Source organism: Rhinolophus ferrumequinum, chromosome 15, assembly GCF_004115265.2.
Source record: "Rhinolophus ferrumequinum isolate MPI-CBG mRhiFer1 chromosome 15, mRhiFer1_v1.p, whole genome shotgun sequence".
NCBI classification, from domain to species: Eukaryota; Metazoa; Chordata; class Mammalia; order Chiroptera; family Rhinolophidae; genus Rhinolophus; species Rhinolophus ferrumequinum.
Window position 1 is genome coordinate 31,467,919 of NC_046298.1, and position 24,407 is coordinate 31,492,325.

The 24,407-nt window shown below is 52.5% G+C and overlaps 1 protein-coding gene across 2 annotated transcripts; it reads right to left on the reverse strand.

Moving 5' to 3' along the window:
* Positions 1 to 98: 98 nt before the first annotated feature.
* LOC117035573 (uncharacterized) lies at positions 99 to 23,906 on the reverse strand. 2 transcript variants are annotated; one of them, XM_033129513.1, is made up of 4 exons: positions 23,469 to 23,906; positions 22,994 to 23,207; positions 6,582 to 6,674; positions 99 to 1,808 (listed from the first exon to the last, which is right to left on the reverse strand). In XM_033129513.1, exons 1-4 carry the CDS (start codon positions 23,714 to 23,716, stop codon positions 1,758 to 1,760), a joined length of 606 nt encoding a protein of 201 aa, XP_032985404.1. In that variant the 5' UTR covers positions 23,717 to 23,906; the 3' UTR covers positions 99 to 1,757. The 2 variants fall into 2 exon arrangements, with proteins under 2 accessions (XP_032985404.1, XP_032985405.1); XM_033129514.1 differs by lacking the exon at positions 6,582 to 6,674.
* Positions 23,907 to 24,407: the final 501 nt, after the last annotated feature.

Consider the following 24,407-nt stretch of genomic DNA (forward strand, 5'->3'; position numbering starts at 1 on the left):
TGTAAGCTTGGATTTTTATCGTGGTGAGCACACACAATGTATGGATATATCTTTTTTTTTAACCAACACAATTTAATGAGTATTATTCATTGCTCTGTGACTTATAATGCCATATATTTTATTATCTAGATCTGCATTCGTTTCCTAGGGCTGCCATAACAAAGTACCAGTAATTGGGGGGCTTCAACCAACAGAAACTTCTCTCCCATTTCTAGAGGCCAGACATCTGGAGTCAAAGTGTTAGCTGGGTTGGTTCCTTCTTCAGACTCCAACGGTGAATCCATCTCGCGTGTCTCTCTAGCTTCTGGTGTCACTGCCAATCTTGGCATTCCTTGGCATAAAGAGGCATCATTCTGATCTCTACCTCCATCGTTGTGTGGCCTCTGCCTGTGACTCTCTGTGGCCTCACGTGGTACTTTCCTCTCTGTGTGTCTGTCTCTACCTTTTGTAAAACACCTTTCTTTGCCCATCTTTGTCTAAGCTGGGTAAAAAGCCAGAACAACAGGAATGAATCTGTTCTGTCCCAGGATGTACAGTCATCTAGCCATGCTGTCTCTGTCGGATTCCAGTGACTCGCCATACACACAGCCAGCTCTCAGCAGTCTATTTGTGCCCCCCCCTCTTCCTCCTAGCAACCGTCCATGCAGTGAGCCTACCTTCCTGCCTGCATATTTTTGAGTATGCAAACACCCAGAGAGGGTAAGTAACTTGCCCAAGGTCACGGCCAGTGGGGGAGTGGGGATTTGAACTGTCACATTACAGCTCCAGTGTCTGAGCTCACCCTCATGGTGCTACACAGCTTGCACCCTGGCCCTAGGTGTCATGTGTCTAGAATCTGTTCATGTTGCTGTGAGTATCTTCATCCAGTTTTCACTGCTGCATAATATTCCACTGCATGCGTAATCCCCCGTGTCTCTATCCGTTCTCCTAGAGAGGAACATTCAGGTGGCCCCTGCTCTAGGCTCTCCAAGCCCCACGCTGGTGAATGTCCTCATAGCGCCATACGGGACAAACATCAGAGTTAGCACTAAACTACTCACATCTGCATGGAGCTTCAGGATCTGTGTTTGGGGTAAAGTGTAGACCATTTCTATGGAGGAACCACACTCTGGTTTGTGGAGGAAGGTGTGCTCTTGGGAACCCAAGCCAGGAGCAGGAGCCAGGACCAAAACTAAGCAAACTTCTCGGGTCCATCCATCAGAATGCAGGCCATGGGAAGGTGTTGAATCTCATTTACTCAGTGCTCACATCCAGGGTTTGTTGGGAGGGCTGGCCTTTAATACAGAGTTGAGGTCACGATAAGGAGGGCCCCGAGGTGATTCTTAAGTCTTGGTGAACTCTGAGTACACAATCGCCTCTCCATAGCAACAAGAGTGCTCATCCTCAAGTGGAAATCAACATCCTAAGCTCCAAAGATGGCTCCCAAAAACGCCATCCTCCCTGAGGCGCATGTCAGTCCTCCTGTCCAGAGATGGAGCATATTCCCTCCCTCCAGTCCAGGCGGAGGCTCTCACTGCTCTGGCCAACAGAATGAGGGTTGAGACAGCTGAACCCAGGTCTGGAGAAGGCGGAAAACTTCTATTTCCTCCCTCTTGGAACCCAGGCACTCTGTTATTGGAAGCTAGAGCCACATGGTGAGGTCACAGGGAGGAGAACTGAGGTGCTTTGGTCCAAAGTCTCTGCTGAGCTCCCGGCACCCACTGTCAGCCAGGAGAGCAAGCCGCTCGGGCAGCCAGCCTAGTTGGTATAGTTGAGGATCACGTGGAACAGAAGCACTGCCCGGCTGAGCCCAGTCCATCCACAGAATCCTGAGAGACAAGAAAAGTGTTATTGCTTTAAGCCACTACAGTGTAGGGTGGTCTCTTACACACTGAGAGATACGGAGACAATACGCAACGGGAATGCATACAGAGGTTCACCAAAAGACGTGCCAGAATATTCATAATAGCACTATGGACGGTCGTCTCAAACTGGAAACAAGCATGTGTCCCTCAATAGCCAAATGAATAAAGAGCTTGTGTCGCATCGTGTGACGGAGTGCTACATAGCCATGGAGAGGAATGAACTGTGGCTCCCTGCAACAACCTGAGCGCATCGCATACACAGTACAGAGGGAAAGACACCGGGTCAAAAGAGCACGTTCTGTATGATTCCATTTATACAACATCCAAGATGAGGCAGGATTCTGCGGCCTCAAGTAAGGAGAGTGACCACCTTTGGGTCTGTCTCAGTCAGCTCAGGCTGCTATAACAAAAATGCCATCGACTGGAAGCTTAAACAACAGACATTTATTTCTCATGGTTCTAGAGGGTGAAAGTCCAAGACCAAGAGTCCAGTAGATTCAATGTCTAGTGAGCGTGGCTTCCAGGTTCATAGGCAGCACCTTCTCTCCGTGTCCTCACATGGCCTAAGGGGCAAGGGAGCTCTTGGGGGTCTCTTTTATAAGGGCACCAGTTCCATTCACTGGCTCTCCCAAAGGCCCCACCCCCAAATACCGTTCCATTGCGGGTTAGGATTTCAACACATGCATTTTCGGGGGACACAATTTAGTCCATTGCAAGGTGGCAGTGACTGGAAGAGGGATGAGCGGCTTCTGGGGATGGAGACGTATGTTTTGATCTTCACGTTGCTTATAGAGCACATTGCCTTTGAGAAAACCCATTGATCTAGTTTGTGGACTTCTCTGTACATAAGTTATATTTCAATAAAAAGTTTACTTTAAAAATGTAAATCAAATTTTTTCTGGTTATCTATTGATGTGTAACAAATTGTGCCAACATGTCATGGCTTTATTATTTCTCACAGTCTCTGTGAGTCAGGAATTCAAGAGGGGGTGGTGGGCTGGGCGGCTCTGGGGTGGGGTCTCGTATGTGGTCAGTTACGTGGGGGCTGGGCTGGAGTCATCAGAAGGCTTCTTCACTCACACATCTAGCACCTGGGCTGGGAAGACTCCACAGCGGGGGTGGGGGGAACTAGAGTAGGAGGGGCTCCTGGGTCTCTCTCTTATCTTTAAGTGGCCTCTCCACGTGGTCTTTCCAGCACGGGGGCTTCTCAGTAGCCAGCTCCTCACAAGGCGATCAGAGGTTCCAAAGGCATGTGTCCTGAGAGAGGCAGACAGAAGCAATCCCCTTTTCCCACCTGGCCTAGAAGTCACACAGTATCACTTCTGCCATATTCTGTTTGTAGAGGTGATCGCAAAGGCCTGCCCAGGTTCACGGGAGGGGCATATAGACCTTATAGCCTTTCTGAAAGAAAGAGCATCAGAGAATCTGCAGGCATACTTTCAAACCACCAGAAGATCATGTCATTCTTCTCATCGTAAACCTTCAATGGTTGACCATCACGTTTAGAATAAAATCCACACTTTACATGGCCCATCAGACCAGGAGGACCACCCTGGATCCTGCCCTCCGTTCCCGCCTCCTTTTCTACTTTCCCCACCTCCTCTGCTCTGTCCTCCCCCCACACCAGCCACACTGGCCTCCTCTGGATCTCGGGCCTTTGCACATGCTGTTCCCTCTTAGTAGAATGCTCTTCCTCCTGACTGTCCCACTCCCTGTCGTCCAGGCCTGGGTTCAAATTGGCACCCTTTCAGATGTGTTCTCCTTTCTCTCACACTCAATCTCGCTACCTGGAATTACTTTCTTCATTGTCCTTCCCTCTATTTGGAATGAGTTTTCCTGATGCTTTGCTCTTCTTGGTGTTAATCGTGTGCGTCTCCCAACCAGAATGGAAGCTTCTTGTTTACCCCCAGTGCAATGCCTGGTGTTAGCAAATGCTTGTTGAAGGCATAGATGGGGAGATAGTGGATGGACGGATGACACTAAATACAAAACTAGTACATCCTTTTTGAGTATGCGCTTGGTACAATGCCAGATGCTGGAGACAGAGGCCGACACCCCTAGCTGATCCCAGGCAGCTGGCCAAGTGCTTGGCCAGTGCTATGAACAGAGCCCACTCTGGACACAGGAAAGCACCTGTGTTGGATATGATTGACTCCAGCATCCCCTTTATTGATGTGTCTTCCTTTATTGGAAAGTAAAAAACTACATTTCCCAGACTCTCTTGTTAGCCCACGTGCTGGATGTGTATGAGATTCAGCCAATGAAATGCAGCTGCCCAAGACCCGGAGGCAGAAGGGAGGCAGCCTGGAGCAGAGCCCAGCTGGACTCTGCAGGTGTGCAGCCATGGAGACTCCAGGTTTTCTGCAGCAACATTCCAGTATCCAGTCACCTGCCTTGGGGAGTCAAGAGGCAAGTGGGTGGTGACTTCCTGATTCTGGATTGCAGGCATAGCTGTGTTCTTGAACTCAGTACATCCAGTGTCTGAGGTAAACAACACATCGGTCTCTTGGCAGGTCAATTCTGTGTTGTTCCAGAGTCAGTTCTGGTGGCCCAGCTAGAAGACACTCCAGCCTGTCTGGTGATTCTGGAAGCCTCTAACTCCTCACATTAAGTCCCACTCTATGTAAAATGCTTCAAGGGTGTCATATCATCGGCCGTGACGAGAATGTCTGAAAAGATGAAGAGGGTAGGATTGCGCAGGGTCTAGTCACTGAGGGATATTTCAGCAGATCCCTTAGCATCCTGAGAAAATGGAAGGCTCCAGCCACAAGACCACGAAGCGTCCAGATATCTGGAATGTCCAGGTGACTCACCACATTGCTCATCATTTTACCCAGGTGGTGGTGGGTATAAGATGGGGTGACTGCCTGCTTCGGTGATTTTACACAACAGCAAATACTCAGTTCTTTTCTTCTGCTGCATGACATGGTGAAACAAAACAAAACAAAACAAAAGGACCAGAAGTCTGTGTCATTATGCAATCTAGTCCTGGCACTGTAACTAACACTGCTGTGCCAAATTGGATAAACCACTTAGCCTTTCTGGTCTTCATATTTCTCATTGTAAAATGGGAGAATGAAACAAAGCCATCTCAACTTTCCTTCTAGCTTTAAATGCCTGGATTCCTCTGTGTGTGTGTGTGTGTGTGTGTGTGTGTGTGTAATTCATCCTTATACCCAGTAAATTCTGCGTACTCACTGTCTGACTCCCCACCCTGCCGTGTTGGTCCCTATGCGCTGAAGAAAGGCGATTTTAATGTGTTTTTTTTTTATTTTTTTTTTTTTACCATAAATATAAAACCGAGCATACAAAAGTAAATACTGTAACCAAACCACATCTTCCCATTGCCCCGGCATCGATTTGCCAACTCACTTCCAGTTTTGTTTCTTCTCCTCTACCCCTTCCCATGTCCGTTTACCCATAGATTATGTAGAAGTAAATCCTATCTGTACATATTTCACTTAGTGTCTTTAAAAGACAAGCACAGAGATGGTTTTGAGGCAATTGCTGGTCAAATGAAACATCTCACATCCTGAAGTTGTCTTCAAATTTGAGTCACCTCTTCACAAATCCTGTTTGGAAAAGTGCCCTTATCGAGAACAGATGCTCCAGATGTCTCCCACACACTGAAACACACTCGGAACATCCCCCTACACACTTATTAGAAAGCAATTTTTAGAACTTCAGGAGTTATGCTAGAGTGGTCGGAAGTCGACCATTTCCAGGAAACTATGAACTCGATATGCAAATTAGGCAGTTTCTCTTAACACCAACCCAAGCCAGCCTCCACACTCCTGCACTGTCACCTACGGCGCCTTCGTCTTGCATGTGCAGAAGTCCCCACCCTGTATCTATGTTCGGTGTGAGTGGCGGAGATGTGTGGACAAACCAGGTCCCCTAAGGACAGAGGCTCCGGAGCCGGATGCCCTGTCAGCCCCTGTCTCTACCACTCAGAAATGTGTGCCTGGACACGTCCTGACTGTTCTGGGCCTCCATGACCTCATCTGTAGAATGGGAATAATCATCTCAAAGTCTCCCTCATCCCGCTGACTTGAGGATTAAATGAGATAAGCGAACACTCAGCTTGGTGCCTGACCTATAAGAATAAGGCTCCGTAAACACCATTGTCCTGGGATCATTGCCCTGTTTGCCAAACTGAAATGAGGGCTCCCTGTGGCTGGATGCCTGCTGCCCTCTGTGTCAGTCTCCCTACAGGCCAGCTGCAGAAATCCATTAAACCCAGAGAACAGACCCAAATATGATCCCAAAAGGGAAAAAGTTGTGTAAGTTAGTCTAATCCTTCTGGATTTTCTGTGATTTCCTCCACCGCTTGAGCAAGCCTGACACAAGAAAGGCATTCATTCTCATTTTCACAGGGGAAGAAAGCACAGAAACAACATTTTTTAACAGAAGGAACGCAGATTTTGCAAGAACTGCAATTTCAAGACCCTGAAGGACACAATTGGAGTGTTGTACTTGGGTCTCCTTCTTGGACCAGCCGGCTCGCCGGACAGTTAAGTACTCTTCTAATGAAACAAAAGTTTTGGGCAGCCGTTTGCCGTGAGTAACAGGCAGTGTGCTTCCAAGAGTATGTCAGGCTAAATGCATTTGTCATCTTGATGGGAGACCCTCCCAGCAACAAAACAACCTAAACAGTAGCAAGGACGCCAGCATTGCACGGAGAATCCGTCTCTGATTCAATCCAAAGTTTGTCCAAGGAGGTGCTTTTCAACCCACCTGAGGCGAATAAATCTGAGCAGAATCATCCAGCCATGCGTATATGCCTTTGCTGCCTGCGTCATTCTTTCTGGTCTTCACCCCGTGGAATTCCTGGGTAATACATGTGCAGCCCAAAGAAATGTAAGCCCTCAATGCACATTGTCTTAGAGCAATAAATCACATACATATTTCTATTAATCAATCAACAAAAACGACATATGGCAACATCATTTAATAGGAACTCTATATGATTGAATCTGTTGCATTTCTCTTTGTGTCCCTGCCCTAGCCACTGAGCCATCAGAGAAGCCTGGATCCCAGAGTCACCTCGGGATTAACTTCCCATGAAGCACCTGGTGCGTGGTACTTCGTGCAGCTGATGGGGGCAGTCATGGGGGTGGTGCCCTAGAGAGAGATAAGGTGATCCAACTAAGAAGGAGGGTCACCCCATGAATGTCATAGGTAGGCCTGGCCTCTAGAGAGTCACACAGACTCCCCTTTTCCCAGAAGGAGAAACAGAGGCTTGGAAATGGGTCGGATCGGGTCAAGGTCACACAGCTACGAGTGACAGCACAACATCATCATGCCGTCCAGTGCTGCCCTCTCAGAGCTGCAAGCACTTCCAGAAATGGCGATGATGTGTGAAGATGAAGAAAGAGTGTTGGCACCCGTCCCCTGGCCAGGGCTTAAGTTCAGAAGGACCCCCAGGACTCCCTGCTGTTTTCCAATGGGCAGTGTGGAAGAAAGGCGATGCATAAGCTGAAAGGACAGTGGGAGGTTACCTATGTGACAAGGGTCAGTGTTGGCTGTGTGTGTGAGCGTGAGTGTGTGTGAGTGTGTGTGTGTGTGTGTGTGTGTGTGTGTGTGTGTGTGTGTGTTTTCAACAGGAGAGGTCTGGGGGATCTGCTTTTGCCCCAATACAACCCACATCTACCTGGCAGGAGCTCCCAGGATCTCTGAACAGGACATCCATGGGGAAAGGATGGACATTTTGGTGTCCTGCCCAGCCTGGAAGTCAGGAAAGCTGGGCCTTAGCCAGTGAAGTGGGGACCAGGGCCCCTTTCCTCTAGGACACACCTGCCCTGCTTGGGAGGGGGACGGCATTAGCCTTGTGATTTATCTACTCCCTCAGAGGCCTGGGGCAAACATGTAGACTGGGTACTCCCGCTTCTCATTTGTCCAAATATCTGTAGCTTGTGGGTCACCCAGTCACTTCCTGAGAAGCTAAATTTGCGGTGGTTCAAGTCCATGCAATCTCCATCCCCCCAGAACTACCAGGGTCAAGCTGAGCATCACCAGTGTATCTGGAAGCTTCTGGTTCTGACCAGCACCACCCTGACATCCAGAATGTTGGAGAAGAGGAAGGTAGGGAGTGAGATAATGTTTAAGCATCTTCTCTCATGTGGCCCTCTGCACTGGACATCATCCAGCAGCATCTGCGCTACTGCTAGCTACTCTGAGTCAGGTAGTGTTCAAAGATGAGGATCCTGCGGTCTGAACGAGAGAAATACATTACCCAAGCTGATGGGCGCAGCTGGTGATGGTCTGGGCCCCATTCAAACTTAGGGGTGTCCAACACTGGACTCCAAAGCTCCCACAGCCTCTTACACAGGTGGTTTCATTCATTTACTCACTTCAGCAGCCCATAGTTCCTTTTTATCAGCATCCTCATGGTTTTTTTCCTTTGGCCACCATTTACCGAACTTCCCCTTTGAGTCAGGAGCTGGGCTACAGCCTTCACTTTGATATCTGATTTAATTCTCTTGAGCCTCGTAGGAGGAAGTATGACTTCTCCCCCATTTTATGTGAGGTACAGGGAGACTAGGTAACCCATGCAAGGCTGCACAGAAGTAGAACCACTGTAGATATGTAGACCCCTCCAAGCTTCAGACTATTCCACTGCATGGCTGCCATGCCTCCTTTATACAACCTTACCCAGGGCTTTCTCCGCTATGAACCAGGCAAGCGCGCTGGGCTGCGTGGGAACTCCAAGTTTGGGAGCTGAGACCAGACAGTGGATGTAAGCGTCCTCCTGCCCACTTAGATGTTGCTCCTTGGCGGCCCAGTATGCCCTGAGGCTGCGCCTTTGGAGCCTTGGGAAGCAGTGGGGAGGACATGCCCCTTCGAGGTCTGGGGTGGGGGTACAGGCAAAGCAGGAAAGGACCTGGAAGCTGCTCGTCCTGCCTGGGGTCGCCTGGAAGCCGGAGCCTGTACTTAGTTCTCCCTGGTAAATAACAGCTCTGGTTTCTGCTAAAAGGATTCATTCCCAGAACACAATAATTTTCATCTCCTCCTCGCGACAACCCATAGTTTATGGCTAAATATATGCCATAATGAGCCGCTGGCTTGATAGCGTTGTTAAGGAGATATTTGACCTTGGCTTTAATTGCAGGATGGAATAAATGGCTGGGACGGGCAGAGGGGCTCCGCCAGCTCGAAGGCAGCTCAGGGCTCAGGTCTGGCATCCCCCAGCCCTGGAGAAAGTGGTGCCAGTGAAGAAAGTGGCTCCCACGGTGCCCAGGCCGCCAAGATGGGCGAAGGCTCAAGAACCAAGTGCGGCTGGTGCGGTCCTTGGCCAGGGCTGCCCCTGGAACCCTTCCCTGTGGGTGGATAAGGGTGACTGTTAACCCTGGAGATCAGCCCTCATCGGACTCACTGTCTTTTGGCCTGGCCCCCTGCTTTCCAGAAAAAAGTCACCTCTACCCCCACAGGCAGAAGGCAAGGTACAATAACTGGGCACTCAGCTGGCTCAGGAGTTGCCTCACCACCAATCGCAACAGACAAAACACCGACGTGAAGTGTTTCCAACACCAACCCCCTGTCTCAGTCCCACTGGCAAGGACGGAGGAAAGGGAAGCCAGGGAGGAGGACGGCCAGGTACCTGCTGAAGGCTAGTGAGCGAATAAAACGTTGGCGTGCATTGGCAGACAATGTGGAGAGGAGCAGGGCAGCAAGTGGGGAGGGACTCGGTGAAGCAAATGCTCCGGTCTCCTGCCCTGGGCCTGCGAGCCCAGCGCTTCTGCAGGGAAAACATGGCCCAGCTGGAGTCTGTGACCCCCAAGGCCTGGAGGGGGGCGATTCAGGCCGGCAGCCTGGCAGGGTGCTGCACGTGTCCACACCCTGTCTCTATCCTCTTGGACTTTTTTCTCCGCTGCTCAATGTCAAGGCTACAAAACCCATCAGGGTCCTATCAGCTCAACACACAGGTTTGACAAATGGCAGCTCTTTCAAATAAGGGGGTGCCAAAAACCGTGACTTAGGCCCAATCTGTTGGATCTTGGTGGTTCTTATTTGGGGGGGGGAGGGATAGGAGTTTGGAGCAGCTGCTGAAAGCTATGGCTCTTCTCCTCTCCAAAATGCACCCACATACCTATATTCACACCTCCCACCTCAAGACCCTTTGATCTCAAGTTAAGAACATGCCCTCCCACCGCCCGCCCCCCCACACACATGCACACAGAACAGCTCCACTTTCTCCATCACCTAAGACCCGGGAATTGTAGAATCCAGCCTCCTCACAAAAGGTCCGGCCTCAGTTTCCAAGGGTTGGCATGGAGCCCCGAGGTGGCAGAGGAGAAGGCGAGACACGGTGTAACTCGCCCCCACACATGTGAGCTCCCGTCCTAAACCTGGGGGTTAGAATGAATCATCCTAAGAACAAGTCTCCTTCCCTGGGAGAGAAAGGCTGCATGCAGATTTCTTCTGCTGCCGGGTAATTATCCCGGATTTTTCCTCTTTCTCTAGAGCTCGTTGGTTTTTTGGTTCCCTCTACTTCTTCACTGCTCGAGTGCCAGGCGGGTTACCGGGTCAGGGTGAGCCTGGCCTTCAAAGCCTTTTTGAGTAATGAATCTGCTTTGTAGTGAGGAGGGAAGCAGAGAATCAAAACCCGGGAAGGTGAGGGCACAACGTCGCTGGTAGATCCAGCTGGCCAGGTTGGAAGACCCCAGAGGGGGTGTTCTCTAGGCGCTGCCTTCTAACTGCAGCAGCCGGCACCCTGTGCACCTAAACGGGAGCTGAACTGATCCGAAAGGGAGGGAGCAGCGTCTACATGAGCAGAGCATGGTGAAGAGCTGCGACAGTGAATGAAAAAAACCCAAATCGCCCCAGTCCGACGTCTTCTAGGAAGAGATTAGACAAGGCCCTGAATTTTCCACTGGGCTAGCCGCCCTCAGTCTCTGTCTCACGTTGTCTCACGTTGCCCGTGGAGACGCGGCCGCACAGTGTTTGAAAGTGGCCAGGGTGCGTTTCCAAGAGGATGCGCGGAGGTGAAACCCCCTGGGCATAACGCGGGTGTCTGCCTGGCTGCCCTAGCCCAGGCAATGCCCCTCCCGCTCCAGGGCCACTGCCGGCCTCCTGCGCGCGGTGGGAATCTCTCCCGCCTGCTGCGGTCGGCAGCTCTTTCCAGCGGGGTCCCGGTTTTCCTTCCCCGGGTTCTCCTTTACTAAAGAAAAGGAGGCAACAATCACACACGTGCTGCCGCGGTCCTTTTCAATCAACGGAGGAAAAATTGGGCGGTAGGTGTTGAGAAAGAGAAAAAGATTTTTCTCTTGGGATGGGGGAGTAGAAGCGGCCTTCGGAAAGCCAAGTGCTTTTCCCCAAGGTGAGGGGGGCGGGAAAGTCATCCACTACAGGAAGCAAACGTCAAAGCCAGAGCGAATTGGATTAGTTTTAAAATAAAAGAAAAGCAAGTGAACGGCGGGCGGTGAAGGGGAGGAAGGAGGCTGATTTTACCCCACTGGAATGTCCCCAAAGAGTTTCTCGGGGTGCTCTTTTCAAAAAGGCGCTGCAGGACTTAAAGTAGGGGTTTTTTCTTATCCAGAAATCTGATTGAGCTACTGCGGGTCGCCGGGGTAAGGGGCAGGATGATTCCAAACAGAGTCCCGATGTGTGGGGGGGTTGGAGGGAGGAGACACAATTTCATACCGACGAAGTAGGGGTTCTGCTAAAGGTCCGAAGCGGGCCCAACCTGTGCGCCCTTTGATTGTGCCTGGGACGCGAGTCCCCGGTGGCCGCTGTGCGATCGGCAGGCTGTTTGTAATTCCATCCTTTTTTTCATTAACATAAACACCACTTGAACAAAAATATACAGGGCCACCTACTTCGCCAGGAAAGACGGCCCAGCGCCCACCAGCCCTCCCGCTTGCCCGTCTGCCGGACCCCCTGCCCGCCCGCGCGCCCTGGTGCGCCCAGGTCCGCGCAGCGCGCCGCGCCTAGGCTGAGCTCCCCTTTGGGTGGCTTTGAAGTTTCAGGCCTCCCGGCTCTTGGGCCGCCCCCCCACACACACACACACACACACACACAGTTCAGCTTGTCATCCCAGCTGGCCGCTGCCGGAGCCCCGGTGGAGGTGCTGAGTTGTCAACGTAAATTCCTAGTTAAGCCACTTGTAGATAAAGCCTCCAGGCAAATTTGTTCCTCTTTACCTGAGTGCCCCCGCCCCCGCCCTCGCCGGCGCGGCCCTAATTGCAGGAGGAGCTCGTAGCCGGCGGCGGCCTTAGCAGGGAGCTAATTGAGTTGGAACCCGTAAGGTCTCCTTTTAGCTGGATGCTTGTCGGGGATGAAAGAAGGAGCTGGGGAACCGGGGTACACGCCGCCTGAGACCTCCGGCCTGGAGTGGAGGCCTAGGTTTGCTGGGGTGGGCTTTTGCTGGAGGAAGAGCAATTGTGCAGGGTTCTCTGCGGTCCACGTAAGTGAACGCAGTGACTTCCTGGCGACTCTCGTGGTTGCGTCGGCCTCCAGCGTCCGCGTTCAAATAGTCCTGGTCCCTGGTTCTCACCTCCCTCCACACACACATACACACACTGCACGTGTGCGTGTACACGTGTCCCTAGGGCCCGGCAGGGATCAGAGCTCTCTAAAGTCATCCAGGACTCCTGGGTCTGAGCTTCGCCCTATTCTGCCCCCTTCTGTACCCGCATTTCGTCTCCCGGCTACTGCCCGAATTAAAAATCGGGTTTTGGAGATCGCAATGGGAAATTAGCCCGACTCATCTAGTAACCCGGTTCCAGGCTTTGTCTACAAGGGCACAGGCCGGTGGAGAACAGAGCTAGTTCCCCGTATAATTCACGCTCCCAACAACGTAGCGGGAATAGTACATGTAGCCGAGTCTGATGTGCTTTTTCCCCCTTAGATTACTGCATAATCTTTAGTATCCGCTATTTCTCACTACCCGTATAGACACGTCCCAAGCAATCTTGCACTTTAAGTGCATTTCCCGGTTTTGCAAGAAAAAAAGTAAAAACCAGTCGAGGCTCCCCAGCTTCGTGGACCTTAGATTCCGGTCTAGGCACCACCCTCTAGCGGTAACCAGGTTTCATCCAGAGTCCAGACTTTTCCTATCCTCCCTTCTCCCTCGTGTGCCCGGCGACCGCCGCAGTTATCTGAGACTGGACAGTCCAGGGGGGCGTCGGGGCCCGCCACGCGAGGACTTGGTTTCCAGAAGCCACCTCTCCACAAGCACAAGTCCCCGTTGCGCCTGGGTGCCCCGTGTCCCCCCTACCCCCAGCCTCTCAGCACCCACACTCACGGGAGAAGGCTGAAACTGCCCCCTCGCTCCCACCGAGGCCGGGCCAAGAGAATGAGAAAGGGGCACTCCCTGTCCCCACCTCCTAAGACCCTTCCCCAGACTGAGGGCTCTCGAATTTGCAGCTCCAGCGTCCCTCGCCCCGGCGCCCAGGGGCGTACCCCCTCCCCGGGGATGGTCGAAGTGAAATAAAAGACCGCATTCATGCCAGAAGAACCCATCATTAGCCCAAACCGCGGTTTCCACTATTGCTTCGTCGCTGAATGAGAGCAGCAGTAGCCAGGAGGGTCTGCCCGGACCCTCCTGCCGCCGCGGCCGCCAGGGCCTGGGTGGACGCGGAGCCACATCGCAGCCAGGGCCCAACCCTGACCTTCAGGGGTGGCGCACCCAGAGCCCTGTAGGGACCTGGTCCGCGCGGAGAGAAACGTGTCCTGTACTTCCTACGAAAGTCAGATGCACCGCCTCGGCCGAACGCCAGCCCTTTGCCAATTCTTTTCTGAGAGGCTACGTAAAGAACGCTTGAGTCAGACTCGAAAAACCAGAGTGAGTCTCAGCTGCTTTTTAGAGTGAGAGAGAGAGAGAGAAACAGAGAGAGAGAGAGAGAGAGAGAGAGAGAGAGAGAGAGAGAGAGAGAGAGCGCGCAGGTAGGGGTGGTGGAGGGCAGCTACCCTGAAGTGAAATGCTTCAGAAAATGCTGCTTTGCAGAAACGCGGAGAAAAACGTGGGGGTGGTGGTGAAGGGGGTGTTGGGACACTTATTACTGGTTTCTTTTAAAAGCGAATTTGATTCCTAATTGAGTTAGTGTTCATGGCGAATTAAATGGGTCTTAGTCTAATTTGGAGGGGAGGGTGACCCCGTGGAAACGTTGCCTACAGCTACCATGTGGACCTAACTCATTCTCAAACTTTAACAGCAAAAAAGGAGGTGGGAGGAGAAGCAAGATAAAAGGATCGATTTTGACCGTGGGAATATAACAAAAATGCTTAAAATATTTTGAGGGTTATGCTTCTTAAAATAGCGGGTCTTACACATCTCCTGTCAGGGATAGAATTTTGCAGATAATCAATTGCTAATTATTAAGAAAAATAATTATAAGAATTAATTGCTGCTGGGGTAAAGAAATGAAGTGCATACACGAAAACGAAGTGCCCCCAAGAAATTACTTTTTGAAACGAACCTCTACTAGGATCGGTGTGTGATCAAATTGTTCAAAGATTTGGTGTAACTCCAGCACTGAGAAAATATTTTTCAAAATAAAAGGACTGCAAAGTTTGAGTGACGCTTTTATGTTGTCACCTCTGATTTTTAAATTCTACAGGGTGGAACACTGCTCACTGGTAACAAGGTGAACGTTGAGTGAGAGGCAAACATAATAGTAGTAAAAAGGGACAGAGGCGCGTTTTAAACAGCAAGGAGTTCTCTAAGCATTAGGCGTGTGAGGCGAAGCCTCCCACCTAAAGTGGGTGGGGGCTCTTTAATCGCCCCAGGTGGAGACCTAGTGGCTGTGTGGGTCAGGGGCCTCCACGCGGAGGCCTGCTGCTGGGGGACAGGGACCCCTGGGCTTCCAAGCTGCTAAGCCGGGGGCTGCTCTGATGCCGCATTGCTACAAGTCCTCTTGTCCCAATTTCGTGCCACAAAAAGAGCTGCAGGAAAGATTTTCCCTGAACACCCTAGGAGGAAAGAGCCTAGGGACTAAATGAGCCCTAACTTCAGCAAGGGGAAGCCTGGTGAGGAGAGTGGTTCAGGCCACCACCCACCCTCCCTGCCATTTCTCAGAAACTAGACTGTTGGGGAACGGTACCGGGAAGCAGGGGTACAAGTTGGTGGGGCCTCCCAGGAGGCCTAGGATTCTGCCTACCCCCACCCTGTGGGGGGTTATAGGGTGAGACCCACCGCAAGCTGGAGGCTGTTATTTTCTTATTACTCTCTCAGGGGAAAGCTGGGGGGTACGCTAAGCAGAGCCTCTGAGTTAAGGGGGGCGACCGTCTTTCCTCTTCTTCCTGGGTTTGTCAATGCAGGCCCAGCGTCGGGGGGCCCCCCAGGTGCCCTCAGGAGGAGGGAGGCGAGTGTCTTACAATTGGTCCCATATTGATGAGCCCTCACTGTGTGCCCACGCTGTGCCTTGCTCTCCTGTCTATGAAATGAGCTCAGCCATAGCTGAGCGCTGGCCCTTGGTCGATACTCAGCGATTTCCTAACGACAATGCTATTCTGGGTTAGTCTTCACACAGCCCTAGGGTGGAGATGTCTATATTGTCACCATCATGCAAATGAGAAAAGGGGACTCGGAGAGGTTAAGAAGCTGCACAGAGGTCACACAGCAGATAGGGCAGGGAGATGGGACTCTAACCCAGGTCTTTGGCAGGCTGGGCCCTGGTCCAGGTGGCCACCCCACAAGGGTCAGCAGGGAGCCCTTGAAGGACTCTGTTGACGCGGGGACCAAGGCTAGTTGGGGGGTGGGGGCACAGACTTCATCAACATCCCCTGTGTCAGGAAGTCTGCTGTGAGTCGTCATATTCTCCAAAGAGGCTCCCCCTCCAACCCGACATTCTGCTCCCTGAAACTGGTGCCAGGATGTAGAGCTACTTTTCCTATCCACACTGGGGTTGGGGGTGGGGGTGATTCCCTGGTGGCAAAAACAGAGCCCAGAGCCACAGGAGAAGGGACTTGTCCAAAGGCCCACGCAAACTGATTCCCCTATTTTTGTTCACTCCACCAAATCCTTGGTCATGTCAAGCCAAGTCCGCAGGCTGGACACCCCCAGGCTTTCAAGACTGCAGGCAGAAGGGAATGAGGAATTTCATCCCCTAGTACCGCAAACACCAGTGAGGAAGCACCCTCAATTATAACGACTAGAGCAACAATTACTCATTTATCTAATCCTCTTGACTACCCAGAAGGAGGTACTGCTATCACTGTTCTTGTTTGGCAGGTAAGAAGACCAAAGCACAGAGAGGTAAGGCCACCAGTCCCAGGTCACACAGTACTGGAACCACGTTTCAGTCAGGCAGGTCCCAAGCTCCTAATTGCTCTTGGGTTTGTTTGTTTGTTTGTTGTTTAACAATTGTGTCATGGTTCACATTAATGGTGCGCCCTCCCACCTCATCTCCCACCCCCACCAGACCCTGCACAGAGCACTTCGTGTTTCTCCTCTGGTCCTCAGGCCAGCTTTGTGGATGGTACTGAATTTATCCTCCTTTTAAGATGAGAAAACTGAAGCAAGTAGAGGTTAAATCACTTGCCAAGGGACTCTTCAGTCCACCTTGCACATGGCCTCCTAGGGCTTTACTCACAAACACTGAAAAGGGCTGCCACAAAGCCCCTTCCCGACTCTCTTGGGAAAGCCCCACATCAGGTCTAAAGGGGAGCAGGTCCGGGACCCACTCCCAGGAGAACTGGACCCAGAGAAACTGCAGTGTCAGAGCAGCCACTGCCGGCCCAAGAGCCTGGAGCCTGGAGAGAAGGGTGTCTCCCTCCCTCTCTTTGTCTCTCTTTTCCTCTCTTTCTCTCCATCTCTGCCTGTCTCTCTTCCTCTTTCTTCCTCTCTCTGTCTCTGTCTCTCTCCCTCTCCCTCTCAGTCCCTCTCTGTCTCTGGCTCCCTCTTGCACACATTCCTCCCTCGGGTAGGGGGCTCCCTGCCTGACCCCATCAACAGTGGATACCTTTCTGGGTGCTGCCCCCCTAAGCAGACCAAGGGACTCTGTCCATCCATGGGTTCTCTCTCCCTCTCCCTCTTTTTCTCTCTTCCTCTCCCTCTCCCTTTCCGTCTCTCCCTCCCTTGGCTTTGCTCTCCGTCTGTTCCTGGCTCTCTCACCTCGCTGTGCAAACTTCTGACTCTCTTACCATCTGTGTGTGTCTCTCTCCACACCTTGCTCTCTGTGTCCCCGACTCTAGATGTCTCTGGGTTCTGATGACTGGACATTGGTTCTCTCTCTGGGGAGGGGTTGGGTCTGACCATCAGTGCTTCTCTGTTCTAGAGCACAGGGCAGGCGGTCTAGCGCTCTACCCAGCTCTGACTTCCCAGGAGCTGTGTCACCTTCATCCATGTCACATACACATAAGAGCTGGCTCTCCAACAAATTGTGCAGAAAACAGGCCCAGCAAAGCGGTGCTAGTTCATGCACGCCCAAGAGCAGATCCTTCCAGGGGGCCTTGGGGCAACCCGGCTGGGACAAAAGGACCCAAACTAGACCTGGGGAAAGTGTGGGAGAGGCTGTCACTTCCATTTTCTCCGCAAACTGTGAGCAGTGTGTTCTGCCTTCAGGCAGGTAAAGCCCCTTCCTCCCTCCTCCCTTTTTCATCCATGCAGGGATGAACAAATTTTTTCTCCCTAAAAACAATACGTTTTTCATTGCCAAAATTCTATTCCCCTCTAAACAGGGAATATACAGAACATTACCAGCTCTAAATGGAGACCTACACACTGGCAGGTTTATGGGAGCAAATTGCTGCTTTTGAGTAAGCAACAAATCTGGGCATTGCCCCCACCTCCCTGCATTGCCTGGCCCTCATTTCCCCGATCTCACTCTGTTCTAACTCCCTCTTCCCTGCGTGTTGTATGTGTGTGTCTGTCTTATTTTATCTCTCCCTCAAATCTCAGAAATAGAAAATACCTGGCCCCTGAAATTTAATTTATGTTGCCCCCTTTTTTTTGAAAGTCAGACAGAACTCATTCTCATCTTCTCTCTTTACACTGCCTACCCCCATATGAGAAGGGGGACTCATTTTCACTGGGAGTCCCACCCTCTTAGGAAGCTTTGAGCAACAGTCCCTTTCTCTCCGATATACCTTTTGGGCATCACTCTCTCTCCTTCCTCAGAAACAAAATCTACCGCCACACACACATCCTCACACACACACCCATGCTGGAAGGAACATCTTCTCGCCATCTCTCCAAGCACAGCTGTTCAGGCAGCGGGGATAAAAATATTGGATGCTTCGGAGCCTGCCTCTGTGGGAAGGAGAGCTGTGGACGGGCCAGGCATCCGGAATGGGAGCAGCAGGACGCGCCACGTCCCTGGAGCGGTCTCTGCTTCTTACAGCAGCATGCACTGCAAATGCCAGAAAACTCCCAAAAATTTCACAGGGGAAGAGGGCTGTAAATTCCTGGGCTGCAATGTTGTCAAATATTTCATTAAAGAACGTCATGGAAAATGTGTGCTTTTGGGTAAAAGGGCCAAGCGAGGGGGCAAGCTGAGGACGGCAGCAGTGCAAGCACGAACCTTTTTTTTTTTCTTGACCAAAATCTGAACCTCTCCCTAATGTACAGCTGACAGGGAGATGAACTGCCAGGACCTGGTGCAGGGATAACCCTTTTCCCTGCTGCTCCCCAAATGTGGCCCTGGTGGTCTGAACAGGTGGGGTTTCCCAGCCCCGTGTGTGCCGAGGGTGTGTGGCAGGGCTGGGTGAGGTCAGGGGGTGCTGTCTCTCTGTCCTCCACACCTGGGGGGTATCTCCATGAAAAGTCTCAGGAAGCCCCAGAACCCAGCTTGCTACCAACAAGAAGGAACAACGGGACTGCCTTGGTTTGGAGTTTCCTTGGGCAGCAATGGGGCACAAGTGGGAATAGCTTTCCAAAATGTGGGTGTGCGGCTCAGATCAGGAATATTCCCAATGGCCTTGGTACACCCAGGCCCTGGGGCTTCCCAGGGTTCAGGGCTCCTTCTACACATATCTGTTGTCTCTGCATCTTTTCTGGGCCGGCTGCAGGTAGAGGGTGACAGGGCCAGGAGCTCACAGCCTCTCAAGACCCACAGAGAAGACTGACTCATCGTCCCCATGAATCCATACGACTTTGAGAACTGCCCGTCCTTCCCAGCACAACGAAGTGCGTGAAAGTTGTTCCAACGTTACAAAAATAAAGTGGGAGAGTCACTTGGCTTCCCTGGGACCTAAGATCAAAACAATCTACTTTACAGGGTTACGGTTGGGGTTTCCTGAGCCAGTGCGTGCCTTCAGGGGCTTCAGAAGAGCACACAGTCAGCCCTGCATTATCATTAGCTGTGTGGGCTTTGCATTTTTTATGATTGCATGTTCGAGCGCGTGCACATCTCCTGACAGCCTTTCGTTCATCTAGCCATGCTCTACTGTAAACACATTGCCTGCAGCTGGGGTGGACAGAGCACCCCGGTGTAGACCCCTCTCTGCAACGTGCTGTACCCAGCATGCAGACTGCATGGTCACCACATTCCCCATCCACTTCTGTGCCACAGACATCGAATGGGACATATTTTACAATGTTCCTGCAAGTCCATGATGTCATGTACGATAGAACGCATTATATCATACACACACACACCACAACAGTCTGTGTAATTCTATATTATATGGGCCGCAGAGGCTACAGTATCCTGTGTCTGGATCACATTATGTTGTACACACCCCCAAACTATTCCATCAGTGCATCACCTGCTATCCGATACACATTCTATAACGTTCTGGGTGTGGAACACTTCACACTGCATTCGAATATCCTGCACACATACTGTGTTATATTGTTCACATCTTAAAATATGAATTACACATGCAGCCACCGCACTGTACCCACCTCCTATAATGCTTAGCAGAGGAAACGTGTCATATTTGCACAAACCTCAGGCTATTCTGTGCACAACCGTTACACTGTCCACCCACCTGACATTTTCGTGCCTGCCACACACTACTTGGTGCCTTTCTAGTTCCACGGTTCTCGCCCCTCTGCAAATGGGCACGCATGTGAGAGCACATCTAGTTTGCAGAGAAATACCCCACTTCTTGTGTGCACAGATCATTTTCTGATCGGAGGAGAGGGAATGCCCTATCTCCTCCCAATCCTGATGTGTCTCCCCACAGTGCCCTGCCCCCAGGTTGCATTTTGACCCACAAATGTCCCAGCCCCACCCCTCAGGGCTCCTTACCAATGCCCCCAGGCCAGGTGGTTTCCCTTACTGTCCAACGCCCGCCTGGGGTCTGGGGCCCAGCCCACACACTACCTTGCATTGCCTTTGGACATCGTCTGAAAGGGGTTCGAGGGAGCAGGGCAAGGGAGGCGCTGGCGCTGGCCGGGTGCTAATGCGGAGCTGGGGAGGCAGCGGGCAGGGCGGCTGCCCTCGAGGTGGGTGGTCGGCGGCCGCCTCTGCCCCCGCCCGCGAGGCGGGCCGGGCACAATCCAAGCTGGATCTGGTTCCCTGCTCGGGTTACCGCGAGCTCTCGGCCCCGGCGGCTTCACTTAAGCAATTAGCCAGTAAAAATACCTTGGGCTTGGGGAGTGGGAGACATGGCAGGCATGTCTGTTTTTACACCCCCTCCCCACATTTTGGGATTCCTGGGACTGGCGCTTGGGTGCAGATTTGATTTGGGATGGGGGGTGGTCTTTATGGATCTTTAAGCTAAGAGCCAAAAGCTGCCATATCCCAGTCTGCATTTTCTCCAACTGCCCCTCAAGCTGGGCCCCAGGGGTTTTGTTTGTTTCTGTCTGTTTGGATAGTGTAAGTCTTTCTCTGCACAGTCTTGCCCAATGCTCCCAACAGCCCGAAGAAAAAAGTGCCATTATTCATCCCATTTTTCAGATGAAGAAACTAAGTTACAGCATGGTGATTATAGTTAATAATACTGTATTACATCCTTGTATCTTTTTAAGAGATCTTAAATAATGCTCTGAACACACACACACACACAAATGGTAACTGTGGAGGGATGGAAGTGGCAGCTAACTTTGTGGGCGGGAATCATTTTGCAACATATAAATGTATCAAATCAATACCTTATATACCTTAAACTTACACAACGTTATGTTTCAATTGTATCTCAATAAAGCTGGGGAAAAATAAACACACCAACAACTGCTGCCCCAAAAAAGATGAAACTAAGGCACAAACAGCTCATGTAACATCCCTACATGGTGGAAGCTGCCGTTCAAATGCTGACCATGATTCCAAATCTGCAGGCAGAGGGTCTCTGCCTTGTCTATTGCCGGCCCTTTCATCCTATGGCTGGGGCTTAAATCCCCCGTCCTGCAGTCAAACCTGGGTTTGTATCCTGTCTCTGCAGGGTGACCTAAGACATGGGGTAACCTCGCTGAGCTCCATCTGTAAAGGAAGGGATAATGTTGATCTGGTAGAGGCTTCTGTGAAGATTAAAAAAATATCTTTGGGGTGTTTAACCAGGGTCCTGGGTTCATGGATAAATGGATGGGAGGTCGCAGGTTTGTGGATGTGCTCCCACCCCTGGATGGTGAGTTTAATATGTTTGGTGTAATCTTGAAAATCATTCTACAAATGTCGTAGGTATGCGACTTCTGTGTGTGGGGGGTGGGGGAAGGGTGGGATGTAGTTTTCAACAGTTTGTCAAAGGGATTCGCAGCCCAGAGAAAAGTTAAGAACATCCAAGGGGGGGTGTTAATAAGGTGATGATCAGTATTTAGGCGCAGTCGATAATCCGTAAGTCCTATTAACATTGTGTTTGCAGTTGTTATTATTTTATCACCATTAGTTCTCCAACAGGTCTCTCTGTGCCCTTGGGCCTGGGAAGCCAGGGGCATGCCGGGCCGCAGAACATTTCTAAGCCCTACTCTCAGCCTGCAACAAGGCATCTGGGAGGGTAAAATGCAAGGATAGATTGTCCTTGGGAGGAAAGATGAAGACCTGTTTGCTTAACATCATTGGTTGACTCAGGCCAGGTCTTCACCAGGCCTCAGTTTCCCCACCACAAAAATGTAAGGTCAGGGACCTCTCAGGGGCATCTTGAGAGCCAAGAGCGTAGTCCCTGGGCATATCGAGCGAGCGAGAAGCTCTCCTTTCTATGGCTGTTGTTCTTTCCAGAATTGAGGGGGGTTCACCCCAAATTACAGAGCTGGGAACTCATTCCTCCCCACCCTCCCTCTCCAACCCCCACCTTTATCTCCTGCTGGGGTGGAGATTAGGGGTTGGGAGAGAGCCTCCATCTGCCACATTCCTGAGGCTCCAAGGCCACTTGGCCCCCTCTCCATGGACAGGGTACCTGCTGTCCTTCCCCTGCAGTCTGGTTTGCTGTCAGAATCTGAGGGATAAATGGAGGCGAAGTGGGGCCCGACTCCACACTTCCTGCCCAGGAAGGCAGAAGCTCCTTCACCCCAAAATACACAGGGCCCCCCAAGGGGAGCTGGTGAGAGACAAGGATGTGCAGGAGGGAGGGAGCCTGATCTGGGGGTGAGCCAAGATGAAATCTGCAGCCCCTCCCAACTGGAGAGAGCCTCCGAGGGATGGGGGCTACTGGATAGAGGGCCCCCCAACATCGTGCTCTACAGAGGCCCTCACTTCGGAGGCTCCTGGTCAGTGGAGGAGGAGCGAGAGAAAGGGAGGCGTTCCTATCACTTTCTGGGAGCCGTGGGGAGTGCTGTTCCCGTGGCTGGCTGGTGAGCAGGCAGCCTCCCCCGCTCGCATCTCCTCTAAAAGCCAGATGTGCTCCCAGCAGCTGGCGGTAGCGACCCCTTCGCGGGAGCTTCCCTCCCTGCGCTGCCGGGGCCTCCTTGCCTGCAGCTGCCGTTTGACGGGGTGAAAAAAAGTGATGGAGGAAAAAAATGTGAGAATGCGGGTGTGCATGGACGTGCGCGCGCGTGGAGAGGCTGCGTGAGATTGTGTGTGCGTGTGCAGCTGGCTGTCCTTGGGTGAATGCGCAGTGCAGGAGTGTGTGCACTTAACCGAAAGTGTGTCCTCAGCGGTGGGCAGGCTTGTGCGTCTGTGAGAGGGTGGGGGGCGCCTGAGCTGTGTGCCGGGTGTCCGCTTGGTGGTGGTGGTGGGGGGGGGGAATGTATTGGAGGCGGTGCACGCTGCTCAGTGTGTCTGGTCTGTGGATGCTGGCTGAACTGAGTAAAGTGAGGGTGAGTCTGCCAGTGCGCGTCTACCTGAGCGAAGAAACAACGGACACACAAAGCAATCACGTCCCACACTCACCCTTTCCCTAGGCCGGCTGGGCTGCCTGCGCGCGGAGCCGAGGCCGGGAGAGCCAGGCGGAAGCGCAGCGCAGAAGGTGACTCTCCCGTCTCCGCGAGCGCGGCTCCGCCGGCGAAGGCTGCGATCGCTGGGCAGACAACGCCGGCGAGCCCTCCAGCTTCCTCGCAAGGACATGCCAGGCGCCCCGATGGCGATGAGACGTCTACCGCCAAAGCTGCAGGCGAGCGAACGAGGAGGGGGATTAGCAGGGGACAACGAAGCCAGAGAAACGCGAGAGGCCGGTGGGCTTTGAAAAACGCCGCGGGCCTCGCTCCGAGCCCGGCACACTCCTCTCGCCCCAGTTCGCGCAAGGGCAAGGCGTCTTGGCTCCTCGCGATGACTCGCGAAAATACCCCTCACCTCCCTCCACCCGACTCGGGGCACTGGCGGGAGGCCCAGCCTGGTGCCCCGCAGTCTGCGCGCAAACAGCACTCACCTGGGTCCCTGCGTGCCGCGTTGCGCCCGGCTCCTGCGCTGTACCGTGCTCGGCGCCACCAGCCCCCAACCCTGTCCTAGCCCACACCTCAGTGCTGTGAGGTTGGCGGGGAAGGCGTGCTTGCGAGCCCTCTGCTGTGGGCAGCCAGGCGCGTGAGGGCCGCCGACGCAGACTGTTTTCCGGAACCTGGCCTGGCGCGCAGTGTCAGAGGCCCCCAAGGAGGCGGCAGGCCGAACCCACAGGGGCATTAGGCCAACTCCCCCCGCGCACGCGGAATTCTCTATTATTATTATTAGAGAATCCCTCAGAACATGTTTACATTGCGCCGTATAAACTTCCTGCCAGGGCCTTTACCATCTACGAGAAATCGGAACCTGCTCTTGGAAAGTGGGGACACCGGGGCTGCGGGGCCAAATAGGCGGGTTTTCAGTGAGTGTGTGTGCGTGCGTGTGTGTGTGTGTGTGTGTGTGTGTTTGGCGGGGGGGAGGTTAACTTGGCTACGTGTGGGTTCAGATCCGAGCGGGGCTAATGTATACGTGAGAGTTGGTGCACATTTAAGCGCCTATGGGCCTGCTATGTATGCGTGAATGCATTAGCGGGAACGTACATGTCTGAGAGCCGTGTGCGTGAGTGGAAACGCACGCATGGGTGTGAGTTTGCAAGCCTGAATCTAGTAACTTCCCAGGTTTGCTTGTGCATCAATGCACGCATATGTGTGCACGAGTGCACGAGTGCATGAATGAGTGAATGAGCCAGGCAGCATGTTCCGGGAGCCTGTGCGGTTTTGGTCCCCGCAGGGCCAGCTGTTCTTACTCGCTCCCGCCCGGCCCCGCGGCGCCGGAGACAAAGCGGCAGCGACCCGCCCTGCGCTTTCGTTTTCCGCCCGCGCTCGGCTCCGGTGGCTGCCTGCCTGCTCGCGCGCTGCTGGGCGAGTCCGAA

Excerpts from the sequence above, each read along its gene's own strand:
- LOC117035573 (XM_033129513.1), bottom strand. The coding sequence starts at position 23,716 with ATGCCCCTGTGGGTTCGGCCTGCCGCCTCCTTGGGGGCCTCTGACACT. Across the intron at positions 23,208-23,468 it reads CGCGGCACGCAGGGACCCAG|CTTTGGCGGTAGACGTCTCA; the intron begins GTGAGTGCTGTT and ends GCTCGCCTGCAG. Across the intron at positions 1,809-6,581 it reads CTCAGATTTATTCGCCTCAG|GATTCTGTGGATGGACTGGG; the intron begins GTGGGTTGAAAA and ends CTTGTCTCTCAG.